Raw genomic sequence first — 23,056 nt, forward strand, 5'->3', positions numbered from 1 at the left:
TAAATCCACCTGCATTAGTAACCTGCCCAAATCTGTGAGATCACTAGCTTCGGTAGTAGACAACACTCTTCGATTCCATTTCCAACTCCACGACCGATGGTTTACATCAAAACGTTCAGAAACCGAACAGTGCTTCTTACTTTTGATACAAAAAAAATTGGGAAAGGCTTCTTTAAGGGGTTGAGACAACAGCCAGCTATCAATCAAGAATTGATGTTTGATCAGATTTGGCAAATTCAAATTAGAATAAGCAAGGAGGTTTTCAAAGTTTGCTATGGAGTTCCAGATTCATGTGAACTGTTTGACGTGAGGCAACATAGGCCAAGTTTTATTCACCCATGAATCGGGATAATTATTTTTCCCTGAAGTGCGGTTTGTTCAGTTTGAAACCGCCACCGCCACCGCCACTTTGTAAGAAGGACAACGTTCACATCTCTTAAAGGAGTTAACACAAGCCCACCCGCTTCAGTTGGGGTCACAGTCATGCTCCAGCTGACCCAATAAATTTTGTTATTATCCGAATTACCGCCAAAAAAAATTCCTTCGTTTCGCCTCTAGTTGCTCGATAATATTGACCAGGGCTTTTTAGAGAGAGAAAAGGTACATTGGAGGTTCTCCATCGCCGACTTAAGAAGGGTAAGATGCCCCCGACAGACAATATGGATTATGGAAGACTTCCAACGGGACAACCTGAGATTGAACATGTCTAGAATCTAATCCCAAACAGCAATATGATTATATTTGCACCTACTAAGGGTCCCAGGCACTTGAAAGGCATTGATCCAATAGAACAACCAATTAAACAGTCATTTCTGTAAGATCATCACGGGCCACGTTTATGCCAAAGAGATTCAATTTCGAGAAACTAATTTCAAGTCAGGAGACTAGAAAAAAGACCCCTACATGTATATTGTGGTTTCGTATGTATTTGAACGAAACATATAGAGTTTTCCGACCCTTCCTAACACCACCAATTGAGTTACGAACTGCCATAGCTACATGGTGTGTATTTGAAAAGGGAATGGGGTTTGACGACAACACACACTAGTCTAAATAAGTTAAGACTATTTTAGAAAACGTGTGACCACATTTTTAAAGAGTCATTAAAAGGCATGTAAGCCTCTAGGACACATTTTCAAATTCATTAATAACAAAGACTATCATTTTCCGTCTTGTGTCATGGAAATTCACGACTATGAATAAGTTGATGGTGTTGCACAACACCACTCGACTATTGATCTTACAATATGATACTGTGATTTTAAAGGCCTCTCATATTCTTTCTCACCAACATGGATATAACACGATCAATGCAAATCGATCTCTTTGTCTATACATGAAGTTAATTTTCAGTTGCCGCTGGACTTCACACACCCAATAGTTATCCTACAGATGACACGCAAGTAAGAGTCTGCTTCACGCACATATTGAGCTATGTCAGCATAACATGTGTTTTGTTGACAATACACAAAAGAAAAATAAGCAAGACTTGAATCTCATACGATATGATTTCCAGACAATATTTGATTGAATAAAGAAAAGTACTCGAGCCAAAGTGAATACACTACAATGATCTCGTGTAGCTTCTACAATCTGTTTTTGATAAATGCAATCACTATAATAAGTGTTATGATCTCTGCATAGATCATAAGTAATAACAGGATTGCAAATCCAAAAACTCTCTAACTATTGGATTAATTCACCCAAAAAACATAAAGTCAACAAACTAGTGATTTCTGTTCAACAGCCTAAAAATCAAGATCAATAATTCTAAATGCATCATTCAAATCATTTCAATAATCGTCTTCAATCAATTCATACAACTACAACAGATATATCAAATCAATTCGCCTATATATATATATATAAACATCAAATGAATCGAGTAATTACGAAACCTTCGATCCGACTGTCGAATCGGTTTCATCCTTACGAAGCTTATTATATTCCTCAAGCTCTTCATAATACACGTCCCATACGCACCGAACACAGCCGCTGCCGCAGCAGCAACGGTTTCTCCGGCGGCTTCTGCGGTTGCTTTGTATCCTTCACAGCACGAGAATCGTCACCGGATTTGATATCCTTCTTAGCATCTGAATTGTCCATGGCTCTATTAAGATCGAGAGAAGTTGTGTTTGTGTGAGAAGATTTAGTTTGATTGCGATGAGATTGATTGAGAGTGGTGGTGATTCGTTGGGAGTCTCATGGCCGATCGACCACCATGGTGTCGGAGGTTTATAACGCGGTGGGATGTGTACATGGATGATGCTTCCATGTACTTGCTTTATTTATACACTTCTTAACAATTGGATGAGCAGCCAATGGCATCTAGCCAAGAATGATGGGGAAAGTTACTAAAGTTACCCTCTTACTTATATTGTGTTTACAGAAGTTATCGTACTTCAGGTATATTCTTTTCTTTTCTTTGGCGGGCTAACGGAAATGGATCATGTTCTGTTGTCACGTTGAGAATATCTCGAACTTTTGGGGTTCAGGATTAGTAAAAAAAGACATCTCAGATCACGTTTTTTATTATGTGAAAAAGAATTTGACAATTTATCAATTGGGTTGTATTTTCAGAGCCCAATACGAAGCAAAACAAAAAAAAAAAAAATTTAATAAACAAGTTACTAAAATAACTCATATAAAACACAAAGCAACAACTTTTCCTATTAAAAAAACACCTCTATAATATATAAGTTGAACATGTGATTTGTGGTTCCCTAGATAAACACTCTTTATATTGGTTCAAGGAGCCATTTTGTACAGGGGCGGACCGACGTTAAGTGGATCGGGCCCCGGGATCTTAATGTTTTTTTATAATTTTGTGACATAGTTTTGTCGAAACTAATTTCAAGGTTAATGATATTTTATTTTATTATGTCTCACCTTGACCTGACCATGAACGACGACATACCCGTTCTAACGTTTGGTTGTGAAAAAATTAAATACCAAATAACGAATCCAATTGAAGAAAAATTCTCGGTCCACCACTGACTTTAACAGTTATAGGCCTTTCGAGAAACTGTGCATGAACCTCACCCTCCTTGCCCACCCCTTTGACCGGCCCTTGTTGCCACTTGTTTTCAAGGTATCCATGTAAGGCCTCGCGCCGGTGCCCTACATCAGTGTTGAATTTACTCATAAACACAGTTCTAAATATCAAAGTGAATTAAAACTTTTCACGGAATAATACAACTTTAACCAAACATTACATAAGTCATAAGTTAACAAACATTTAAACATGTCTTTTAAGTTCAAACATCACACAATATCAAACTTCAAATCTTCATATGCCAACTTATTTATTCTTCTGTCATGTGTCCCTCTCAAGCCAGCCGCCTCATCCTATTTGCCTGCGTGCATATTAAAAGTCAGTCACACTGAGTGAGTTCTAGTTAAACAAGCAAAGTACATTAAATTCACATACTTATATATATATATATATATATATATATATATATATATATATATATGTATATATATATATATATGTATGTATGTATGTATGTATGTATGTATGTATTCAAAGATACATGTTACACACTTAACATGTTAACCTTCCTTTCATACATACTTACATAGATTCCTTCTTTCATGCTTTCATACTTTCTTATTTTAACTTACATAATACATACATAACTATCTCTATGTTTTAAAGAGTCTTTCGCACTATAACCTCACAGATATTATGAAGGTCGGTCCCCAAAAAATACCCCTAAAAAGTGCAACCTTGTAAAAAATTAATGTGTACCCGGAAAATACCTCGAAAAACCCAAAAATAAAGTTTTTTCAATACCCGGAATAGGGTATTCAAATACCGGGTTTAAAATACATGTTTCTATGTCCGGCCCAAACCTGATACATAGGGTATGTTTTTAGAGACAATACCCGAACCCGACTTGGGTATTGCCAATACATGATTTTCAAATACCCGATCAGACCCGAACCTGGTTCCATACCCGGAACCAGGTATTCTAAAAACCCGATTTTTGCATCTCTACCCCGTTGGTTCCGTCTCACGTCCGATAACCCATTTCTTACAAAGTTTACGTTTTTCCTACTAGTTTTAGTCTGATTCATCTGTCTACCAAAGTGTTTTGCAAACCGATATGAAATACATAACCTTTAAATAAAAACTTACCTCCATCGGCTCGATTTTCTTCGGTCCTGATTCAATACGTGAATCCAGGTGTTTTGCTAGTTGTTTGGTGAAGATTCAACGCTAAATCTAACATTTCTTTACTTCGGATCTGGGTCCAAAATGATACGAAAATGTTTGTGTGTGTATTTGAGTGTGTATGAAGAAAGGAAGATAGATATAAGGGTTTTAGGAAGGTTATACTCCAAGCCCATGGACCTTAAGACCCATAATCCATCTTTTATTTTCAAGTCCGCAACTCAACTTATTATTATTCAATAATTAAACAACAACATACCATTGAATAAACAACACTCTTATATTTATTATTAGTAGAAGTAGGATGTTGCATTCCATTACTCATTAACTATCATAATCATGACTGAAGAGCGTCCCCGCGGGCTAATAGCAATGGATCATATTTCATTTCCCAAACTCGATCTTAAAACTAATTTAAAATATCAGTTACTCGACCAACTCTAACAATTATATAAATTTGATACCTTCAAAAACTCTAAACCTTATCCGAACTTTTTACAAAATAAGTCACGTTAGCAAAGCGAGGGACTGAAACCAGCCCTTTACACTTCTGATGACATATTAATGTAATATTCAAACATCAGACAAGCCGAGCCAACTAACAAAGTACATTGAAACTTATATAAACCATTAATTAAATCCAGCATATATATATATAAAATGGCATAAAGGCGCCTTTACATAATAACTTCGCATTCACCCTTTCTCTCTCAAGGTTTAGATGGCCTCTTCAAGCCCAACAGTAGTAGCAGCATTCTCACATAGTTATAGTCGTATGCAGACCTTAAGAACTCCAACTTGAAAGTACTCCATGGTGGATGCCTCGGCTCGAGCTCCAAATAGAAGCTTCGCTCTAGAACCGCTTTTTCATGGCTAAATGTATCAAAAGAATACTTCCCATGATACCTGCCGAACCCGCTTTGCCCAACTCCTCCAAATGACAAGTCGTCACAGACAAACTGCGAATGTAACAAAGTGTATTTAATTAGAACTTAGAATGTACTTATAACGGTTATAATAGATATTGTATAGTTGGCATGTATATCGGTTAAATAGGACTGTGGTTGGGTTGTTGAGGTTATTTGATTTGTTGGGTAGGATGTTTAAAAGGTAGGTTGCTGTTTCAAGAGCATAGTGTCAATAGGTGTTTGGTAGGTTGGATTGAGCAAGAAGAGTGCGAACCATGTTATTGATAGTGCGGATTTTGCGTTCGGCCCTACCATTTTGGGAGGAGGTATGAGGGCACGATAGACGGAACGTCGTACCGTGTTTATTAAAGAATTGAGTAAATTGATTATTGATGTATTCTTTGCCGTTATCGCATTGTAATTTTTTAATGCGTTTATCAAATTGTGTTCCAATCAAGTTATAAAATTGTTGAAAAATGGAGAAAACCTGTGATTTCCTACTGATCGGGAACGTCCATATAAAATCAGAAAAATCATCAATAAATAAGATGTAGTAGCGGTGACCCCCGGAACTCAAGATCGGTGAGGTCCAAAGATCATTGTGAACAATTTCAAAAGGCAAATAAGTACGATTACATGAACTAATAAAAGGGAGTTTGACACTTTTCCCAAAAACACACGGTTCGCAGACACGTTTATTAGACTTAGAAAAAGAAATAAAGGAAGATTTCTTGAGAGATTGCAAAGGACATGAGCCAGGGTGGCCAAGACGTTGATGCCACAGTGTTTGTGAGATCGCCACATTTGCTGATGGAGACTTGATTTTTGAGAGCATTTATGGCGTCAGGAGATACAAATCACAGGTACTGTTGCATCGGAGGATACGGGTCCGTGTCTTGAGGTCCTTCACAGTAAAACCGAAAGGGTCAAATTTAACAGAAACCCAATTATCTGTGATTAAACGTCTAACAGATAAAAGATTATGGATTAAATTAGGTGCATAAAGGACGTTGGTTAATTTAAGTGGCGGAAACGGTAGGGGTAAGATTTGATCGCCTTGTCCAAGAACCGGAACAGTGGTCATGTTTCCAACGATAATATTACGATGAATGCCATTATTAAAGTAAGACGTGAAGTTACCTGGCTGGTTTGTCATGTGGGTGGTTGCTCCGCTGTCCATAGCCCATGGAGTATCCGGTGGATTAAGTGACATTGTGTATAAGGCCTGGTCAATGTCGGTCGGGGTGTAACCTGCTGTAAACGCCTGATTCGGTTGTGGGCCTAGGATACCCGGAGAATGACTACCAGTGGACCGAGGGGTGGTTGAATATGGGCACGGTGGTTGATTGGACCATTGATTTGCATGTGAACCGTGGCCCCATGAGCGCTGGAAAACCCATTGACCTTGAACCGAGTTGAATGGATTTGGAGGCTGTGAATAGGTGCGGTTGGGTGGTGCTCGACCACCAAAACGACCACGGCCCATACCACGGGACCTACCCCTACCCCTACCGCGGTCAGCCGATGCGTCAGGAGTGGACCGCTGATCCGACCGAGGGGCTTGAGTGTCGGGTTTTTGAGAGGTTGTAGCATGAAGAGCGGCTCCCGCGTTCTGTGATGCATGTAAGGTCATGTTCGTTTTTCGATCATATTCCCGCATAAGCTTGGAACGTGCCTCGTGAAACGAGGGAAGCGGTTGAAGGTTGGAAATCAACATAGCAATCCCTTCGTATTGCTCGATTAACCCGGTAACAAGTTGTTGAACCATCTTCGCATCCGTTAATGGCGTCTCGACATTAGCAAGTTGGTCGCATATGACCTTGACCTCTTGACAGTAGGCTGCCATGTTTTCAAAGTTATCGAGGCGGGTATTATTAAGTTTCTGGGTATGGTAGATGGCTCTGGATGATTTGTTATCTTGGAATAATGTTTCAAGGGTGGTCCAAGCTTCATGTGCAGTCGTGTTGGGTTTGAGGATAGTGTTGATAAGGTCAAGAGAGATGGTGCCATAAATCCATTGAAGGACTATGGCATCTAACCGATCCCAAAGGTCGGCGGCAGCAAGGGCAGCCGCGATGTCTTCGGCGGTTTGTTTATCCTTGGACGCGGAGGAGGCAGCAGGGGCGGGTTTTGGCAATAGGTGATTGTAAACTTGATATGCACGGCAATGGATCTTGAACAATTCCGACCACGATGTGTATTGGCCGGTCTCGTTATCGAGAAGAATCGGGACAACATGCCTGATGTTGGAAACGGTGATTGGTGGGTGAAGTTTCGATTCCATTGTTGGTGAGTAGGATCGAGGGGGTACCGCCGGCGAGTGAAAGAGAGATGATGAAGGAGGAGAAGGTGGGCGGCGGCGGTGATTAGGCTAATGATACCATATAGAAAGAGATAATTGGTATAATTTGCTTAATTCTCATTATCACCAAACCGGTTCCATATATACACGGAAATCCCATTTAATTAGGGATGAAATCAACTAACAATATTATCTATATTTAACCGATATACATGCCAACTATACAATATCTACTACGAAAGGCCTTCCTAAAGTCCTATTTGAAGATTTTCGTACCAGTCTCAGCCTTCGTGAACTTCCAACTTCGACTGCGGGGGTCTAATAGATATTGTATAGTCGACATGTATATCGGTTAAATATAGATAATATTGTTAGTTGATTTCATCACTAATTAAATAGGATTTCCTGTGTATATATGGAACCGGTTTGGTGATAATGAGAATCAAGCAAATTATACCAATTATATCTTTCTACAGGTTACATAACGTACTAAACTGATTTGCACCCTCGAATTGGAGGACTTTGCGCCAAAAATGTGTGCTCTAGAGGTGTGGTTATTTTAAGAAATGAAAAGCAGAATCTGATTATCCGAACATAAAATCTAATTAACGTGTCATGGTGATATGGTGTTGATCCAATAGTTAGCTAACCTCCTTGGGCCAACTAGATAGGGGAAAACGACGCATAATGAGCTCAACATAAAAGGGCATTAATTGGGCTACGAGTGGAGTTATGCGGCTTTTAAGCATTGGACAGATGATCTCAACAAGCCGCAACATGTGGAAAACGCCTTAGGAGGTTTGGCTTAGCTATCAGACTCAAATTCATCATTTGTGTCCCCAATTTAAATCTTCCCTTTTTAGTGTATAATATGTTAATAACTTATTATCTTAATTTAAGCATTTATGTATTACGTCTTAATTACGGCATTTAATTGACGATTTTCGATTTCGAAGATTTGATAAAAATGCAAATTTAGATTTCCCTATGAAAGGGCCCAAATGTAGCATGTACCTGAACCATGGTGTCATTGAAAGTCACACTCCCAGATGATGTTTCTGCCAAAATCCTTTTCTTGAAATTTTCGTTTTTGGTGAACACATAAAGAGCAAGAGGCTTTGGCTTAGAGTTAATGAACTCCCTGCTTTCTTCAATTTTAGCCATCTGTTGTTGTAACAAGTACACACCTTAACCTTAAACCAACAAAAACATAAAAAATAATATTAAGAATTCTTACAGTGATAACCGGAAGCAAAGGCCCAAATATCTCTTCATTCATGATCGCGGCATCTAGTGGAGGGTCTAACAAGATTGTGGGTTCAATGATCCTGCAAGTCAATTATTATTAGATGCAATATTACCATACGCAGATTTAACCTCAAAAGGCAAAGGAAAGATTATTACAAACTTGTGTCATCATAAGAACCGCCATAAACTATAGAGTTTGCTACTGCAGGATCTTCAAGATAACTTCTCAATCTATCGAAATGGCTCTTATTTATGATTTTTGAGAGGTTTTTCAATTTTTTCACATCATCCCCATAAAATATTTTAATGGTCTTCTTCAGGTGTTCAATCTAGAATGAGAAAACACGAACGCAACAAGAACTAACTGAAACTGAACCAAAATACTTATGTTTCAACAAAAGAAGTTCTAGCAAGAGCGTGATTACAAATATTAGATACCAGTGTGGACGCGAACTTTTGTTCAACAATCACATAATCAACTCCTATGCTGGCTTGTCCAGCACAGCCACCCCACTTTCCGCTAGAAACTCTTTTAGCAGCCACCTTGAATCACCACATATAATAAACTTTCATACGTTAAAGCACAAAAGCATGTGCACACACTGAGAGTGATCGAGTTTACCTAAGAGTTAGCAAGTTCTTATTTACACTAGTTAGAAATGTAGAAACAGGACAGAAAATGCCTAAACTTCACATGAGCATAACTTGGGCTAGAAATGGAGTTATGTGGCTCATAACCAACGGACAGAAATTCTTGACAAGCCACATAATGTGGCAAAGCCATAGGCGGTTTGGCCTAGCTGTCAAACCCAAATTTCTTCAACCAAAATTACCCCCCCCCCCCCATTTTGTCAATCTTTAGTACTTTGCTCTTTTTAATCTAAAACTCGCATATAGTTATTAAAATAAATTAAGCGTCTACTTATGGTTCTAATTTACAGTTTCTTAATCAATAATTTTGAAAATTTGCGAACATGCCAATCAGAAAATCCGTCATTCAGCTTTTATCTAAAGGAGTTTGTATCTTTGGGTTAAGTTTTTGCTTCCGCTCTACATCACATACGCGAGCTCAGAGAGAGTAAAGGAGAACTAAATACCTTCAAATCTGAGTTAGGGAGGTAATCAAAGATGACTGGACATTTTCCTCCAAGCTCTAATGTGACAGGAGTTAAGTTCATTGCAGCTGCAGCCATGACAATCTTCCCCACCTTTGTACTCCCTGAAAGTTTTGAGCGAACGATTAAGCAACACACCATTAATATAATGTGATCTGATTAAGAACATACCCGTAAAGAATATTTGGTCCCATTTATACTGTAGAAGTTGATTGGATACATCAATTCCACCTTCTATAACCTTAATGGCCTTGGGGTCCAAGTAAGATGGCAATATATTGGCAAGAAAAGAGGCGCAATTCGGGGCTAACTCTGAAGGCTTTAGCACCACTGTGTTGCCCGCGGATATTGCTCCTATTAACGGGTCCAATATTAGTGCTGCAAAGAAAATGTTTGTAATTCTTTAGTCTTAGAAAGATAGCAAGAAGATTATGAAAGGGCTATAAAACTTAGCTTACAGATTGGGAAGTTCCAAGAACCGATTATGAGGACTAGGCCGAGTGGCTCGGACAACATTTTTCCACTTGCTGGAAAGAAAACTAGAGGTAACCGACCCTGCCGGGATATATTATTAGGATTAGATCTAGTAAAGTAATAAAGCAATTGACGTGGTATATCATAAACGTATGCCTATCATAACTAACTTGAACTTATGACACGTGATCGTATGTAACAGAGGATACAAATTAATAAAAAAACATGTAAGGTATCATGTCTTACTGATCAATAGTGTAGAATATTAACTAATATGTTCTTGTAGAGAAGACAGAAAACAAAAAGAAAGTAGCAAACCTTCTTTGGGGACATACATTGGTCAATGTAAGTCAATGCATGGTCAGCTGATTTCTTGACCACCCCAATCTGCAAGATCAAAATGTTGGATCATTCTAAGTTCTAACAAAGGCATAAGGTTGAACCTATCTTCAATTTCATCTACGTAAGTGCTTATTTAAAAAAAGTACTTGTTAGTTGTTACATGACATCCCTAATGATTGTCTATTTTTGTCCTTTGACTTAATTATCAAAATAATCACTTGGTATTTTTCTTCAATATTGACGAAAAAGCCCCTTGTTTACATAATCATAATTTTGGTTTCGATTGTACCTTGTTCCAAAACCAAACCGTAGCATGACCGAACCGAACATCGGAAACGAGCTTGTTTGTGTGTTTGTTATTGATTTATGACCCAAATTTATTATTTGGGTCAACAATGCAGGTTCATGTTTGTTAATAAGTGGTTCACAACAAATTTAAGCTAAAAGAACTACGGACTAAGTTCATTATTTTGGGTCAAAATATCATGTTCAAATTCATTAATAGGTTGTTCATAAAAGTTTACTATAAGAATTACGGCCCAAATCCACTACTTTGGCCAAATTCTTCAGATCCTAATTAAACCAATAACCAAACATATACATGAAAATGTGAAATTTCGGTATTGATACGGTTTGAACCAAAAACCGATCAAAGGCGACCCATACACGCCACTAATTAGAATTGTGCCATACTAGAAAATTGTTCAAGACCATTTGTAGCTTTTGAGTCTCGAAATCAGGAGTATGATTGTTGGGTAGTAGGCATTGCCTACTTTAGGGCCGATTAGCTAGAAGCGAGAAAAAGGAGAGAGGCGGGGTTATGGCCAGCCGACCCTAGCCCATTCTCAATTCTTCTATTTTAAACGTGTTTGCTTGGTTTAGTCTCTATAAACATATGTCATGTACTTGTAAATCTATTATCACTTAATAAAGAATAATCCTAACTACCACCTGGAAAATTAGTCAATTAGACCCAAACACATTAAATTTTGTTACAACTCACAACAATAACCTACCTCAATTTTGTCTCGAATAGTGTCAGTTGACATTAAGCTTGACGTAAGGTTCAAGCTATATTGGTGTTATCCTCATTGCTTGAGAGTTGTCATGAATAGTGACAACGGTTAGTTGTTCATATGGAACTACTAATTTAACATTTAATGGAATTCGAGACCTAATTCTAGGAGAATATGTCAGACGTAGAGATTTAGAAGGAATCATCAAATTCAATGCTGATGACAGAAGGTAGAAATAAAAGGAAGGAATGGGGCAATGGGAGCAAGAGAAGGATTCATTCCAAGACTCGAAAGGAATGGGCTTGTTAGAATTGCAAAGAAGTGGAACACTTTAGGAATCAGTGTCTGAATGATAAAAAGGAAGTGAACACTACAATAGACGACTCTAAATATGCTTTGGTTTGCAGTGTTGAGACTAACGTTGATTCTGGGGTGATGGATTCTGGTGCATTGTTCATGCCACTTAGAAGATGGAAACTGTCAAGATACTGAAATTCGGGGACTTTGGTAAGGTTTGACTTGTGAATGATGATGTTCTAGATGTTACTGGCATCGGGGATATTAACTTGGAAACTTTAGTATGAACCACCTGGACTTTAAAGACATTAGAGTCGTTCCAGTCATAAAGAGGATGTTTATCTCGTTTGGGTAGTTGGATTATCAGGGTCTTGATGTTTACTTTGGCGGTGGACAGGGGAAAATGGTCAAGGGAAACCTAGTTGTTGCTCATGACAAAAGAGACGTTCATTATATACGATCAAGGAACCTCCTGAAAGAGTTAATCATGTTCTAGTGAAAGTGAAAATCGGATTCAAAGAATCTCATGTACAAAAGAAGCTTACATTGCAAATGATACACCTAGGAGCAAGAGTAAAGAAAGGTAAAGGTTGAGTATTTTGCAATAATGGGGTCATAGGGATGGATCGTGTTGTAGTTGCGGTTACAGTTCCCGGTCGACAATGAGTTAAAAGAACTAGCAAACCAAGTATAAAAGTCTATTTGATTGATTACTTGCTGGTAATGGACAGTGTAGCTTCAAGGTATAATTCTAATGACAGAATAGTGGCATACGTGTTGTAGTGGAAGCATGCATAGAAAGGGAAGAAAGGGTCACGGGTAGTTGAAGTCGTGACTGATGAGTTAAAGCTCAGTGCGGCTTCAACGAGCCTTTTAGAGTAAACATTAAGAAGGTGGTGGCAATTAGGAGGAGCTTAAAGTTACGATGACAAATTACAGAATTACGTGTGAAGCACAAGTGAAAGTATTCGAAGCCTTCAAGTGAGTGATTGTTGGGTTTGCATCATGGTTGTAAAAATCGTGCCTAAGCGCCGAGTACTCAACGAGTAATCCCCGCCTAAGCCAAGTTCTCGGTGAGCCATCCCAAGTACTCTCCGGCTAAGGTCGCGTACTCGCTGACTAAGGTCGCGTACTCACTAACTAATGCCGATTACTCTCAACTCCCCTGTCGACCTCCTAGCATTTTTGCAAACTTAGTTTGCATCGCCTACTTTTGGGCCAACTAGGCAGAAGCACAGAAAAGGAGAGAGGCGACCTAGCCCATTTTCAGCTCGTTTATTTTATGCATGTTTTGTAAAAACTTATGCAATACCAACTTAAAGGACCCCGAATGGTTAATATAAAAAGTTTAAGCGTGATACGTAAGATCTTAAGGAGAGGTTATGGTAAAGATATGAAGTTCATTTATCAAGTTGAATAACTTAGTGTCTAAGTTATTTATGAAAATTATATTAGTTAGAATTAGGAATTGTTTAGGTCTCTTAATTCTGTATCTTGTTGATCAAAGTTTTATGCAGTCTATAAATAAGGCATTGCTTATTTATTTCTTGGTATTCTGTTCTTATTTATTACTCCATACGTCCCATTAAAAGTGTCATGGTTGGAAAAACATAAAGTTCAAGGTAGATTGAATGATTATTTTTTTTTTGTTTACCAAATGACAATAATGCCCTTTGAAATTGGGTCCATCAATATTACTTGTTAATGCTAGTTGTATGTGTTTAATGGTAAATTTGAAAATTGGCTAATAAATTTTAAAAATTGACATTTTTAATGTGACAAATAAAAAAGAAAATATAGACACTTTTAATAGAGTGCATGGAGTATTAACAAAAGAGCCACATTAAAGTTTAAGCAATATTGGGTTCGAGTTCTTGATTCAGTTGATCTAATAAGTTCAACATGTATAACCTAGTTTAATCTCTATAAATATCTCATGTACTTGTAATTCTATAATCACCGTTTACGTATGTTGGTTAGTCTGAACCACGTTAAATCATGTGTTCTTCACGTTTCTGCAATTTGGGGTTGTGTGTGCTGCGTGCCTCTAAATTCCTAACAATTTATCATGAAAATTTCATTTACAATAACAAGAAAATCAACCATATTGGCCGTAGTTATTGTCCTAGCTAGATTGACCTGCATTTTTACAAAATAATCACTAGAGAGAGAGAGAGAGTACTTCATCTCGATAAGATTCGATAGGATGTTTGCCAAGTTCAGATTCAAGTAACCGGAAGAGGGTATCTTCGTTTTCCTGAATAAGTCGTAGAATTGCACGAAGCTGTGCTTTTCTCCAATCACCGCTTCTGGTTTTCCCGCTCTTAAACGTCAGCCGGAGCTCCTCCACACTCCGCCTCATCTCCAGATCGTCAATCATGGCTGCAACAACCAACAGCTACATGTACTATCAAGTATTAAATGTGTTTGCTTTAAATAGGGAAAAAGTAGTTTGTGGATGATATATATTTATGTAGCTAGGAAATAAATGCTGCAAATACTAAGCATGTACAATTTCAATGATCTATCTTTTTAAACGTGGAAAATAATACATGCCCACGTTTACACGTGATATCGGGTCGCATATCATTTTTGTGAAAATTCTGTTACTTATTAGTCTACCCTTCCATTCTGACTTAATTAAAAAGGGCTAACATCTTGTCGCGTAAACAATGGTGTTTAACTAAACTATCACGTTGGAGTTTTACTAATATTTAAATAAAAGAAAAGAAACTAAAAAAAATGTGTGTATTTGTTTGCATGTGATAAGTGAAAAGATGTGGACCATACCCACCCAAAGTGTGAAAGGGTGTTAAAGGTCTAACGCCCTTTGATGATTGGTAGTGTTGTGGTTTGGTAGAAACATGATACCCCACACACACATATAAGATAAATATTACAGTTTGGTGTCACAAAACCTTTATTGGCCTCCTAACGGCACCAACCAGATCTAGTATTAAGTTTTTCTTTTTTGTTTTAATATGTAAATATCTTTTGTTTTAGTTTTTTCTAGTAAAGTAACGAACGTAATCGAAACCGACTCAATTAACGTCGAGTCGTCACTGAAATGCACGAGTTTTACCAATTGAATAAGAGTTGTTATATGTAAATATGTTATTTATTTTTATCATATGCTATATGAGTATTATGGGCGTTTACTTATTTAATTTTTGGGTTTAGTCTCAGTGTCGTAACGAAGCTACTCGATACCAACCGACTTCATGTCACATCGATCATAACTTGTATTTGTTTTTTTTAATATATAATTTTTTTATTATAAGCTATACGAGTGTCACTTTTGCTTTCTACGTAGACAGATTAATACAATTTATTTTTGGTATCGTAAAGAATTTAACTCATACCAATCGAATGCACATTAATACACTATCACAACGCATTAGGTATAAACCTAGTTGTTATTAAAATGGTTGTGAGGTGGTAGAGGCACTACCCCACAACGTGTACCATTAGGGTCTTAGGCTATGTGTAGTGGAGGGACTACAAAATGAGGCGACTTGCGTCATGTGGCGCCCGGTAAGTAAAATGTGGGTTTTTGTTTTAGTGATGTAATGGTGTTGTAGAACCATATGTGTGTGTGTGCATATATATATATATATATATATATATATATATATATATATATATATATATATATATATATATATATATATATATATATATATATATATATATATGATTTGGTCCATTTCAGAAGTGTTTTTAGTACGAGAAGTGTAAGAAGAGATTATAACTAATCACATTATTTCTTTTTTATTTTATGATTATTTAAATGCAAGGGTAGGTTAGTACAATATAAAATGTTTGCTTTGTAACTAATACTCGTTAATGATTTAATTAATTATTAGTTACTAGCAAATGGAGTTACACACTATTGTTGTTGTTGTAAAAGATAACTAATTATTATTATTATTATTATCTTCTGATCTCGATCAAATATAAAGTTTTTTTTTTAAAACATAACTAATTATTGTTATTATTATTATTATTATTATCTCAAATATAATTTTTTTTTAACCAACTAATGTAGTGTAGGCTTATATTATGTAATGAAGATATAGTTACGTAATGTAGTGTAGGCACGCTCAAATATTGTGTAGTCATAACTAATGTAGGGTAGACATTTCATATGTAGTGTAGGCAAAACTAATGTAATGTAGGCTCATTTTCAAATGTTGTGTAGTCATAACTAATGTAGAGACCTATCAAATGTAGTGTAAGCAAAACTAATGTAGTGTAGGCACACTTTTAAATATTGTATAGTCATAGCTAATGTAGTGTAGACATGTCATATGTAGTGTAGGCAAAACTAATGTAATGTAGGCTAACATTCAAATGTTGTGTAGTTATAACTAATGTAGTGTAGACAAAACTAATGTAGTGTAGGCACATTTTCAAGTGTTGTATGATTATAATAACTAATGTAGTGTAGATATATTTAATGTTGTGTAGGCAAAACTAATGGAGTGTAGGCACACTTTCAAATATTGTTTAGTTATAACTAATGTAGTTTAGACATAACTAATATAATATTGGCAAAACTAATGTAGTATGTGTAGGCAAACTTTCAAATGTTATGTTGTCATAACTATTGTAGTGTAGGTAAAACTAATATTTTATAGTCACTTAAGACAAGTTAGTGAATGTTTTCATGTATCATGTACATGTATTTAAACCAATATATGAACAAATCAATTATTTTATTATAAAATATAATAAAAGAAATTAGCTTTGAATATTATTAATAAACGTTCAAACAAAATTATTTTGAACTGAAAAGAAAATCCCAAATAATTAAAATTTAAACTAAAAACAAAATTTATTTTCAAATGATTAAAGTCGTGACAAAAAAAATGTAAGTACATGGAGTTTCAACCTAAAGAAACACTAAAAGAAAATTTGGAATAACATTAGAGATGATTATTAATGATATACGTTTCTTACTAAATGTTTACATTTGGATGTCTAAATTACCCTTTTCATTAAAAATCCTGTATTAATCTTTCATATTTATTACAAGTTTGCCACAATTAGTATAAACCATTGATTAACATATTGAATGGTCCAGATCTATTTCTCGCACTTCTTGCTATAATATCACTTCTCGCATGAACCATCATATATATATATATATATATATATATATATATAAGTTCAGGAGAGAAGTCAAGTTATTGTGAGAAGTGTGAGATCTTAATCCAACCAATCAGAATTTTTCTTTTGTTTTTCCCTTTTAATTAAATATAAGGGTAGGATGGTAAAATTGCATAACAAGTTTATATGGAAACTGTTAATCTTGTTTTTGGAAATTTTGATATGTTTATTCAATTAATTATCTAACTATACTATTAAATCAATTGAGTTTGTGTCCATTTGGCTTCTTTCTATTAGTTCTACCCTATTGTTTTCATATATATCAACCACTTCTATGAATTTCTTTACAATTAAATAATTCAAAAATATATTAAATTAATCAAAATGAGGAAATAAAGAAATCTCATCAAGTCAAACATTACATTTAGTTTTCAAAATATATATATTTCTTTCCATTAAATTTTTAATTTAAATTAACAAACTTTATTAAATCAAACAAGTTTGTCTCAAAATTAGCCGAATATGATGCTTCTATTATTATAAATAGATTTGATAATTAAAAAATAAAAATTATAATATTTCTCTATCAATTATTTAAATTGAAGGCTTATATTTTAGCTTAATTATTTATCTTCCAATTATAATTCTAATTCTCATAGAAACCCTCATAACTTTCCCGTTTTTGGAAACATTGTGTGGATTTATGTTAACAAACGTAATTTCGTTTTTATAAAATTCAAACAACGTTTAGTAAATATCTACATTTACCTATAATGTTAAAGCAACATTTTTTTGAACACTTGGCACATTTCTATTACTCTATTGTTAGACTTTCCATATATACTAAGCCATATTAGAATACTTTGGTAGTTAAATTATTCAAAACTAAATAAGTATATGTTCTTGACGACCCGTATCTCTTTCTAATAACCCGGATCACCGATTCAATTTAATCGGATCTGCCTTTTAAATTTATAAAAATGTTTGACTATTAATAAAAATATTAATTACATATATTATAGGTTTGAACTTTCCTATTTTTGTTATATCTTTATGAAATCATTTTCACATTAAAAACCGTTCGACTACTAATAACAATATTAATTAAATAGATTTTAGGTTCCAAGTTTCCTATTTTTTGTATCTTTCAAATTTCAAATTCATGTGTCAACTAATTACCTTGAATGAAATTGAGAATAATATTCATTTGTTAATTAACTAACCAAAAATATTTTGTTATACCTCCCTGTATATACTTTCAATTTCACACAAGAAATTTCACACCGCGTCTTTTCATCTATCAAATTCTACAATTTCACATTTCTTTTTAAGGTTTATTAAATCATTTTAGGTACTCAAACTATTTCATTCATTCATATTGTTGATATTGTTTATACATTTTAATTATTATCAATTTAATACTTTGTTTGTATAGTTATTATTTTACAAACAACATAATGAAAACATAACCATGTTTAATGAGTTGGATGTGCTTAAGAATGATTGCATTCTCAAGGTTCGTATATTGAAGTTATGGCGTCTAATGAACAATAACAAACCCGGTGAATTCATATTCTTATTTTCAAGGGAACCCTAAACAAATTGTCAGTTATACATAGTTACTTTTTAATTGTGTTGACTGGAATTCAAATTGTTGGTTATAATATATACATAATTGATTTATATTTTTGAAATTTATTTGACATATTTCTAAGCCTTCTATATATATATATATATATATATATATATATATATATATATTTTGGAGATGAAAATTAATAATAGTCAACATGTCATTTTATTGTTCAAAGTTGTTTCCCTTTTTATTGCTACTAATGACGAAACACTTATTTTCTTATTAATATGTTATACACACACACACATATATATATATGTTCCAAAGTTAAGGTTTTACACTCGATAACATGCCTTTATCTGTTTTTTTATTACCTTTTAAGAATAACTAAAAACGAATTGGCATGATGGTGTTGTATCAAAAGATCTGCATAAGGTACAAAAAGCCTACCATTTATTGATTCTTTATTTTCTGCATTGGATAAGAATTTTGATATCATGTTATATCGATAACTAGATTAGAAGTTTATACGATTGATCAACGTTACAAGTTACGAATTAATAAATTAAAAGTTACAAGTTCATATGATATGTTACATGTTATAAGCTTATAAGTTATCATGTGTATGCTTTCGTTATCCGTCATCTAAGCATTTTGTTCAAAATTGTTTTTGTTTTGTTGTTTTCTTGCATGTTAGGTTTTCAAGGTTATCCACGAATAATTGATCAAGTGTTTTATAAATGAAGGAAATAAAATGATTTTGTATCGTATTATTTGTTTTATTGTAAAATGTTTTGTTTTTGTCTATCTTCAAATGCAGACTCTGACTTAGATTATTAATACAAGTAAGACAACTTCGTATTATTTGTTTTATTCGGTGACATATGGTTCATGTTATGTTTTATCTTTTGAATACCTCAAATAGTTATGAAGTTGTCTTAATTGTATTATTTTTGAAAAAAATTAACAATAAAAAATGGGTCTAATAGTTATGAACTTGTTTTAGTTGTATTAAAATACATGAAAAAGTATTAAATATTTAGTAAACAAATTAGATTGTTTTTATGGAAAATTATTAAATATTTGTTGCGAGTAAAAGTAGACACTGACTTAGATTATTAATCTTGAATAAATACGATAAAATCAAAAATACGTCTATAAACATTGGGTATAAGAAATATATTTAGAGAATTATAATGCGTATGTCTGTCCCCGCCTGTAGCTCAGTTGGTTAAGGGGGCGTAAGACTTGGAACAATATAATGCGTATGTCTATATATCATTTTATAACTATGTGCGTCGTTTGAATCCAGAAAGTATGTAATTTTGTATATTATTAAACTTAATTTTAATTATTGTTTCTTGTTTTTATTATTTATTGTTAAATATATATTTATATTATAATTTTTTATAAATAGCTTACAATGATATAACTTCTTTATATTGAAATAAATCAAAAATAAAAAAAATCATCCTAAAAAAACAACTTTCGTTGTTTCATTTTCATCAGAGAAACCCTATGAAATTTCTTCTTCTCTCTCAAGCGTCGCTCTAACAAAATCAACACCCAATGTTTGTTATTCTGGATTAAAAAAGGATCATCATCATCAATTTATCGTTTATTCAATTTATTTTATATGATTTCTTTATTAATGAACCCTAATTTTCATGAAATCCTAATTGGATATAACAACTGAACAAGAACATGAATTACCATTTTTTTAATCCTCCCGACAAGGTACGGATTTGATTACTAAATTAAAATTTTATTGAATGGTTTGAAAGTGCACGTTAAGTGCTCGATGAAGTGCTTTAACCAAAAAAGGTTGATAAAACTTGCAATTAAAGGTAAACTCAGTCGTTTATCCAAAAAAAATTCGGGTTTTTTCATATGGTTTTGAATTGAAATGTTAAAATATATGATAATTGTTTCCTTTAATTTTGGTCTTAGTTTTTTTCACGTTGGCTTTAGTTTTTAATTTATTTTCAGTCTATTTTTCGGTGTTTTATTTCATTTTTATTGGTGCTTAATTTCATTTCGGTTATAATTTTATGGTTGTTGGTTTCATTTCAGTTTATTTACTTTTTTAAGTTTTGTTTCAATTTTTTTGGTTTCGGATATTGGATTTTAATAATCCAAACTTTAGCATTTTTGTCGACAATCAAGTATTGAAGATGTTGCTGATGTTTTAATATCAAGAACCTGTTTAGTTGTTTTGTTAATGTCTTTTGTTGGTGCGGTTTAATTTAAGTTATTGTAAATTTTAAGTTTGAATCTATAGATAATGTAATTTGATAATAGTTTTGTAACAAACCAGCAACAAGTATTATCTTAATTTGACCGTATGTTTAAATTTATTATTTGTAGTGACATGTTCTTTCTCCCGCGTGTCACGCGGGTCTATACCCTAGTTATCATTACTACTATTAACAAGATTATTGTTATTATTATTATTATGGTTATTATTATTATTGTTGTTATTATTATCTTTTAACAAAACTATTATTATTAACATTATTTTCATAATAATAGATTATCATTATCATTATTATTTTGATTATTAAATAATATTATTAAATTATATTATTGTGAATATTATCCACTTGCTTTTGCTAAACCGAAACCCATGTCGGGCCTAGTTGTCGTTTAACGTCTTTTTCACTCGAGTTATATCTTTTTTATCACTAATACTACTATTATTAAATGTTATAAGTATTAATTATTAATAATGTGACACATATAATTATTATAATGATAATAATTATCATATTAAAACTTATAAATCTATTAATAACGTTTCAACAATAAAGTAATAATTATTATATTTATTATTACTACTACTATTATAAATTTTAACAACAATTCTCAATTGGTAGTATTACTATGTATTTTTATCATCTTTATCTTATATATATATATATACACACACACACATATATAACTTATTCTAAAATCATTATTATCATTTCTATCCTTATTATTAATAATATTATTATAAGCTTTAATATCAATTCATTCTTATATAACCGAACTCTTGATTTAAAACTCATCTTGTTGTTATTTAATATTGGTTTGTTTATTTAAAAGCCCAATAAAATTATATTATTTTATTTCAAATTATTAATTAAGTACGAGTCCCTAATCATTAACAAATTAACCGGTAACCCGACTAACAACTGAACCTTTTCGTTTATTGTTTCAAATGTAGTTTCAACTAAAGTTCAAGTTCATTAATATATTTTATTTATTCGTTTTCATTTAGCTTTCAAGTTGGATTCGTTCGTTTCGTTCGCAAGCTTTCTACATTTCGATCATTTATTATTTCTCGATTTGTCAATTGAGGTGAGTACATTTCATCCCCCGTTTTCCTTTTTATGTTTTGGGGGTAACATGCATACTTATTCAAAACAAGAATGATTTATTATACACTTTTCTCAAACCACAAACTTTAGGGTATATGATACTTGGAATACTTGCTCTTTTGTGTGTTATATGCCCCATATGCTTTACGTGCGCGAGTGTTTATTTTTATGTTGTTGTTGAGCCTCATTAAGTATGATCATACGCTCCCCTAACTACTTAGCCTTGTGCTAGTAGAATAGGGCCTCATTATCCAAGTATGTCGGTTGTTACCGAGTAGAAAGAATCCTCATTTACATATGTTTTATATGCCACGATTGATGCTTTTATTTATAGTCTCATATACGTTTGTGGATTTCGCTCATATTATATATACTCAAACTATGAAATTGCTCACCAACATACGTGTTGACAAAATATTATTTTATGCATTGTTACAGGTTTGACTTTTATCGACTTGAGGACTTGTCGGAAAACGTTACCAAGACTATTAGGATATTAGTAAAACGAACAATATATTTGTTTACTTGTGTTCAATTTGTTTGTATGACCAAGATATGTTGTTTATTGATTTGTGAAATAAATGAGTTGATTAAATATTTTCACTTTAATAGTGTCTTGTGTATTTGTCCAATCACGTTACACCCCGGCATGTTCCGCCTTTGGTCGGGGTGTGACAGATTGGTATCAGAGCCACAAGACTATAAGATAGGTGGTTAGACGTAACGACCTAGTATAGTCTTTATTTTAGGGTCCTTATACGTGTTGCTTATACGTGTTTACCCTACTTGATTGTTCAATGTACTTGTTTATTTATATACTTATTTATTTTATCAAATCATAAATATACATACACACTTTCATAGACTCCAAGGTATCCTTACCTTAAAACCCGAAAACATTAGTTTTTATTGTGTTTTATGGATCACGAACTTAACTTGGATCCCGTTGTTTCAAATCTCCTTAAAGATTGTCTCATATGAGATAACCACTTTAAGTAGTCGAATGCGAGCGTTCCGCCCGCTATCCAAATTTTTGGTGTTAAAACAATAGAACTACGGTGATTTCGTGGACTAGCATTTTGACATGACGTTGTATTCTGATTTATTGTTTTTGTTACAATCGT

At 33.8% G+C, this 23,056-nt stretch overlaps 1 protein-coding gene across 1 annotated transcript; it reads right to left on the bottom strand.

Moving 5' to 3' along the window:
* Window positions 1-4,779: 4,779 nt before the first annotated feature.
* Window positions 4,780-14,291, bottom strand: LOC143576752 (aldehyde dehydrogenase family 3 member F1-like). Its single transcript, XM_077060780.1, has 10 exons — window positions 14,065-14,291; window positions 10,546-10,614; window positions 10,212-10,308; window positions 9,925-10,131; window positions 9,736-9,857; window positions 9,077-9,181; window positions 8,795-8,967; window positions 8,628-8,718; window positions 8,405-8,554; window positions 4,780-5,139 (listed from the first exon to the last, which is right to left on the bottom strand). The coding sequence occupies exons 1-10, from the start codon at window positions 14,260-14,262 to the stop codon at window positions 4,891-4,893; spliced, it is 1,461 nt and encodes a 486-aa protein (XP_076916895.1). The 5' UTR covers window positions 14,263-14,291; the 3' UTR covers window positions 4,780-4,890.
* Window positions 14,292-23,056: the final 8,765 nt, after the last annotated feature.

The sequence above is a fragment of the Bidens hawaiensis genome, unplaced genomic scaffold, assembly GCF_021521415.1.
Source record: "Bidens hawaiensis isolate Kalapana, Puna unplaced genomic scaffold, B.hawaiensis_p1.1 tig00028286_1, whole genome shotgun sequence".
Taxonomy (NCBI): Eukaryota; Viridiplantae; Streptophyta; class Magnoliopsida; order Asterales; family Asteraceae; genus Bidens; species Bidens hawaiensis.

Coding starts and splice junctions, on each gene's coding strand:
- LOC143576752 (XM_077060780.1), bottom strand. CDS start 14,262: ATGATTGACGATCTGGAGATGAGGCGGAGTGTGGAGGAGCTCCGGCTG. Junction 9,858..9,924: donor GGACCAAATATTCTTTACGG/GTATGTTCTTAA, acceptor CAAAACTTTCAG/GGAGTACAAAGGTGGGGAAG. Junction 8,555..8,627: donor CTTTGCTTCCGGTTATCACT/GTAAGAATTCTT, acceptor TTACAACAACAG/ATGGCTAAAATTGAAGAAAG.